Raw genomic sequence first — 6,576 nt, 5'->3', positions numbered from 1 at the left:
GTTGCACACGCGGAATACTCAGGTTAAACTTGACGAGCCTAGCATATACAGATATGGCCTCGAAACACGGAGACCGAAAGGTCGAACGTGAATCATATAGTAGATATGATCAACATAGTGATGTTCACCATTGAAACTACTCTATCTCACGTGATGATCGGACATGGTTTAGTTGATTTGGATCACGTGATCACTTAGATGACTAGAGAGATGTCTGTCTAAGTGGGAGTTCTTAAGTAATATGACTAGAGAGGTGGTAATATGTATAAAAATCTGGATTCACACTGCTCGGCAGATACAAAATGATGGGAGCAAACACAACGTAATCTCTGTGCCAACACGGTAGGGATATATAGCATCGTACATTCATACAGCAATAAAGAACATGAAAAACTTTCACAGGACTGGCATCCTTTAAACAACCCATTCCTGCTTCTTCACCGGGAGAAAAACCATTCCTGCTTACATCATTCACTAGTTGTATCCCGGGGCAGTTTTCCTTGCTAGAAGCAACATCTTCGTAAAAACTACTTCATTATTTCGATGATTGTGAATCCATTCAAATATCCAATAACAAGACTGCACATATATTTTACTCTGGTGAGAAGCTTGAAATTATCGAAAATGATTGCAATAGACAGCATATAATAGTGTGGAAATGATTCTGATATCCAATAACAAGACTGCACATATATTTTACTCTGGTGAGAAGCTTGAAACTATTGAAAATGATTGCGATAGACAACATATAATAGTGTGTAAGACAAAAACATGTAATTTCTCCTATTATGGATAGATTAGCAAATGGGTAGTGTATTTACATAAACACCTAGCTACGTACTAATGCCAAAAGTTCTTGTCTCGTCTCTACATTCATTTGCGCACTAATTGCACATATGCAATACTTTCACTAAATATTGAGTCCATATCATAAAATACTAAATAAAATAGTTTGCTCACTATTAGTTCAGAAAAGAAGGCATGCATCATAATGGTGTTTTCTCTTTAGCGTTATTTACCTCACATTTATGTGACGTCTTTCTGTGAAACATAACAGTTCCATCATATTCCGCAAAATATATATTAATACCACAAAGATTTTGGTAATAAATGAGCAATTGTTAACAAACTGCGCTTTAAGAGCTGGTTAATCTTGGATCAATGCTGGCTAATTTCTCTTCAAATAATTCGTTGTATATATTTTATGAAGTTACCATCATGGTTGAATTGTTAACAAACTGCGTTTTATGAACTTGAATCGTCATGTTAGGAGTCAAATTTTAACCGGTAAAGTCAAAATGGAGTTCATGTTTGCAGCAAATCGAATAGCCGATAGATCCACCCTTGAACTTTAGAAGAACAATAATTGATAGACCTCTATGGTACAGTTCGGTTGAATCAGCAAGCATAGTAGAAACTGCTATCTCAGTCTGGACTTCTAGATTTGATTACTCGGTGCAGATTATCTGGTTCAACCAATGTCAATTATATGCTGTGGGAATAATATTTATCTCCAAAATTGAATTCGATACATTAGGGTTGAACACCTCACGATGGTAGTTGAACCAGTTCCGCCCTTTTCAAAGACAAAGTAGTGGCCTGTGTTTAGATTTTCGGCCGAAAAAACAGATTTCGGCCATCTCGGCCTGGGGCGGAAAGTACCTTTTGGCCCAAAAATAGGTTTTGGTCAAATTTCAGCCGAAATTTTTGAAAATGACAGAAATTCGGCCATCTCAGCTTGGGGCGAAAAAAAATCACAAACCAAAAATCTAAACTCTGGTAGTGTGGCTACATCTATGACCAATGATATTTCAAAATCAGCAGAATTGATCAAAGACATATCAGTTGGACAAGCAACTCGCCATTTTGTGATAGTACTATCAACTAATGAAACACTTTTTGAGGTGCGGGAAATATAAATGAATAGCCTCCACTGATGTTGCGTATGAGAAGATAAGCAAATGGTGAGTGCGGATTTTTAGAGCTCGGGCTGCATGGAGCTTGATATTTTGAAAAATTCAAAATTCAAGTTTAGAAGTTTCAAAAAAAATCTAAGAAAAGAACTCCATAAATTCCAGGCTCCAATAACTATTTCTGAGTGCCTAGTGCATTATTCAATGTGCTGTCTACACATTAATTAGGACACACCTGCTTGTGATTCTACATGGACCAGCTACTGATGTTCACTCTTCCTATGCAACTAAAAGGTTCTCCAAAATCACTTCACCGATGATCGTGAAGAGGCCCCAATCTCACCTATCCTTGAAGAAGGGCTGCTGTTAAAGATCTGGGAAATTGCTCTTGGTCTGCTAAGATAGCTTGAAGTGTCAGGCTTCATCAATAGAGACGTAAGATATAGGCATGTATATCCAAACTTTGGAAACAAACATCTACATATCAATATCCCTGTTTGCTTTTGTTGTATCTATAAATTTGAATAATTTGATTTCCAACCTAGGAATGCAAGAACTTGACTGATCAAACAGTGGCGTACTTGTTTTAGATTTTACCTTGTCAAAAACTCTAATAGTTGCAAAGAGAGCCTTGGCTCAGTGGTTGGGCATGCGGTTGTGCAGCCTAATGACCCAAGTTCAATTCCTAGAATTGACAGGTGATGCACATGGGTTTTCCCCCATTTATTGAGGATCAAGTTTGGGGTGTGGTGAAACCACTCATCAAAAAATATCTTGATACTCATTTAAAAAATTCTGAGGACCATGTTTATCTTGGTACTCATACTAAAAATGGTCGTATGCATCCCTAGTTGGTGCAGAGGCCGGGTAAGTGAAATTCTCCCCCATTTTAAAAGCTCGAAACATTTGCCACCACCCGACGACCCTGCCCCCGAGTCGCTCCCGCGAGCGTCCTCGGGGGAAACCCTAGCCGCCGCCCCTCGTCCCCCCCCATCGATCTCTCTCCCCCCGCCGCCACCGCACAGCGCCACCTGGCAAAGACCGGCCGGCGTTGGTGGCGGCGGGGATCTTGCCCCTCTTCTCGCGGTTGGCGTCCGGCGCGGGACGGCGCGGCGTGGGACGGTGCTGGGCTGGGCGGGGCCTAGCGGCGCGGCGGAGGGCGTGCTGGGTGGCGGCGGCTCTGCCTGGCGGCGGTGCAGCTGCGGCTTCAGGCCTCTCCAACGCGCGGCGGCTGTGGCTTCTCTGGCGGCGGCGCGAGTTCCCGGCGGCGGCTTGGCGGCGTGGCGCGGCGGAGCTCCGGCGAGGATTCGGCGGCGGGCTGGAGGGCTAGGCACCGTCCAGTGGTGCTGCCTCCGCAGCAGTTGCCGCTTGGGGCCCTGGACCCCGATCCGATCTGGATCTGGTGGTGCCGGGGTCTGGGCCATGGCGGCTGGCGAGGCATGGGATTCGTCGGGGCTTGTCGGCCTCTAGGCACCATGGGGGTGCCGGCGGCGACGCGTGCCCGGCGTGGTGAGACTGCTGGACGTGGTGGTCATCTTCTTCCCGAGATGGCCGACCAGAGGCTTGATGATCGGATCTCGTGATCCATCATCTTGTCCCGGCTGCGAGTAGGGGAGACATGGTTGCCGGTGAAAACCGAGCCGACGGCAGGCGATGGCGGTGTTCTCGCCGTTACCTTGATGAAGGCATCGTCGTGTAACTATTGTCGACCCACTCGTGCTGCTCCGGGGGAAACCCTAGGATCTGGTGTTCCAGATCGGATGATGGCGGCAGTGCAGTGTCGTTTCTCTCTTGGGAGCATCGTTTGCGGAGCAGCACTGGATGTCAGAGGCAGGAGGTGGAGCGGCTTCATCTTGCACGGAGCTTCGGGGGTGATGTCAAGTCATGCCTGACCGACAGGTGCTACGCTTTGTCATGCCTGGTCGGCAGGTGCTACGCACGACAGATCTTCCAAGGACTTCAAGCTGTGTCGGCTGGTGATACCTGGCAGCATGGCGCTGAGGTGTATCGGTGGCGACCGCGACGTGCTCAGCTGTTTACGCGCAGGGAGGAGGTGCCGTTTGGCGCCGTGGTGGCGTCGACGATTGCTGGACCGAGCAAGGTTGATGCATCAGTATAGTTCTGAAGATGGAGCGGTGGCAGTTGGCGGCGGCGGCATCTTAGTGCACGCCGGACCGGTGAGACCCATGCCCGATAGGCGTCCTGGATGGGTTCTCAGGTCTTTAGATGTTAGGTTTGGCTGCGATGTCTGTTTGGTATTAGGCCCAGGCTATCTGCGCCCCTTCATCAGCTGGATAGAGGTGCTTAGCCGGCGGCTTTAGTCTTACTGTTGTATTACTTTGTAAGGTCTTGTGAGAATAATTAATAAAGTGGCCGTGCATCGCCCAGATGCAGATGCCGGGGGTCATCCTCCTTTTCTAAAAAAAAACTCTAATAGTTTGTGGGATTTTTTAAACCACCTATTCATCCCCCCCCACCCCACCCCCATCCTCGTAGTCGGTGTCTACATTCTATGCTCCTAGTGTTGCAGAAAGAAGCTACAAAAGATAATTGACATGATACTCTAAAATTAAAGAGTAACGGGATTTTTTTTTGTTACCTTTTTATGCTCTCAATGTATCCAAAACCTTTAATGTAGCCGCTGGTAAAGTGAACTTTGTTCTCATACCTACAAAAGAAGTGTTATTTTTTATCTTACTACATTTAGTCTATGTGCTCTCAATGACAAAGCGAATCCAACTCTTCATCGATGTGATTGTTACCATTGATGCATGGTGTCACTCAACTAAAACACAAGAAGTAATGTCTCTGCATGAGAAATGAACTATGCATCGCTGTCAGCATGTCAGAGGAGAGCCTCAATATCTGAGGCATGTAACGGGGCTCATTCGGTTGAACGAGAAATATGTGGAAGAGACGGAGTACATGTAAGAGCATATCTCACTGAGTTTTTTTTTTCTTTTGTTCTACTTTACAGAGTTTATCCCCTGTCATTTTGCAACTTTCCATCATCAAAGAGAAGTGCAACAGAAAAGTGACAATGATAACACAGACCACACAAGTTTGGGAACCACGGTCTTCGTGTGTATTTGTATCAGTGAAGGAATCAAAGAAGAAGACCAACAATGCGGGTGGACCAGGAAAAGAATATCCGGAAGGAATGAGGCTAGGTCACTTAAGGTGCGTGGATGTACTCTCCCCATTTCAAAATATAGTATATATTAGTTTTGTCCTAAGTCAAATTTTGCAAGTTGATCGTGTTTATAGTAAAAAAAAGTAACACCATATAAATACAACATGAAAATATATTTCATGATAGATCTAATGATATTGGTTTGGTATTGTAGATGTTAATATATTTTTCCATCAACTTGATCAAAGTTTAAATTTTTTGACTTTAAAACAACACTAATACGCACTATATTTTGAAATTAGAGGGAGTACAATCTTATCTCCTAGGTTCAAATTATCATTACTTCAATTTGGGGATCTTATTTACCAAACCGTCAGGGCTTCAGTTATAGTATTTCTTTTCTAGAAAGAAAAAAAATGGAAGAGATCAGGCAGGCTGGACCAGAGAGACTAGATGGCTATGTCTCAGTTCAAGTCAATGGCAACCCGCCGCAACATGTACAGGGGCAAGGCTAGTTATTACTAGAAGCGTTACCTGTGCGTAGTGGAGTCACAAAAAGAAACAACATTGTCTTCTGAAACTGTAGCCAAAATCTGATGACCCCGGGGCCGGCCCACAACAGCAACAGAAATATTCTTATACATTGTTCGGAGTCCCTTAATTTGTCGAATACATTTAATCGATTGCAAATCCCAGATCTGATAAAAAAGATACGAAAGAGACCAATGCATTACATCAGTATAATATTAGTACTGTACTATTGATGCATTACTGCTGTGCGGAATAATGAAGACGGGCTTACATGTGCAGTCCCGTTCGTAGACCCTGCGACAATATATAACCTATCACCACGTGCAATAAAATAATCAACCGATTTCAGTTCATCCGGAGAACTGTGCATTGGTGTCGAGATAGGCGTGTGAGAATAGATGCTCCAGATCTGTGCATTGGTGCAAAATTAGAAGGCACAAAAAGGAAATAAAATTTTGTTAGATGGTACAAAACGTAGGAGTACTTGTAATGCACTTTGTATTAATTATACAGTTTTAACCTTTACTGTTCCGTCCAAGGAAGCACTAGCAAATGTGTTGCCCACACCCTGCGGATTAAACTTGGCTTGCTTCACGTCACCTGAGTGCGCGTCGAATGTCCTAATGCACGCCCAGCCAGTTTCCCAGTTCCATAATTTGATCTGCCGGTCGCACGCTGACAGAACTAACGGCTGGCTCGGGTGAACCGCCAGTGAATCGACCCAGCGGTCACCGGCTTTGAATTGATTCAGCCTCTTCAGTGCTTTGTTACATGAATACGCCTGGATGAGCCCATTGAAACTCCCCATCACAAACCAATTCATCCGTGCGATGAATTTAACAGCACTAATCGCATGACCTTTATTTCCCTCGTCGTTAGTGTTGCATTTCCTCATTATTTCCTGCCAGAAACCAAAAAAAAAAAGTAATTTGTTAATCAATTCGACTATTCGATTTTCTCCTCGTCAGTAAACATTTGACGTTTTAGATATTGACATGA

General features: G+C 44.3%; 1 protein-coding gene across 1 annotated transcript in view; it reads right to left on the bottom strand.

Moving 5' to 3' along the window:
* Positions 1-318: 318 nt before the first annotated feature.
* The window catches only part of LOC119366755 (coatomer subunit beta'-2-like), an 8,874-nt gene continuing 2,616 nt past the window's right edge, over positions 319-6,576 (bottom strand). The window contains exons 4-8 of the mRNA XM_037632480.1: positions 6,098-6,478; positions 5,849-5,986; positions 5,581-5,744; positions 4,513-4,581; positions 319-579 (exon numbers count right to left, since the gene is read on the bottom strand). Of these exons, the coding sequence (XP_037488377.1) occupies positions 528-579; positions 4,513-4,581; positions 5,581-5,744; positions 5,849-5,986; positions 6,098-6,478 (804 nt within the window). The 3' untranslated portion in view covers positions 319-527. The remainder of the gene's footprint in view (positions 580-4,512; positions 4,582-5,580; positions 5,745-5,848; positions 5,987-6,097; positions 6,479-6,576) is intronic.

Source organism: Triticum dicoccoides, chromosome 2B (assembly GCF_002162155.2).
Source record: "Triticum dicoccoides isolate Atlit2015 ecotype Zavitan chromosome 2B, WEW_v2.0, whole genome shotgun sequence".
In the NCBI taxonomy this organism is placed as follows: domain Eukaryota; kingdom Viridiplantae; phylum Streptophyta; class Magnoliopsida; order Poales; family Poaceae; genus Triticum; species Triticum dicoccoides.
The sequence above is the reverse complement of the archived record's forward strand: the minus strand, read 5'-3'. Positions and strand labels throughout refer to the sequence as shown.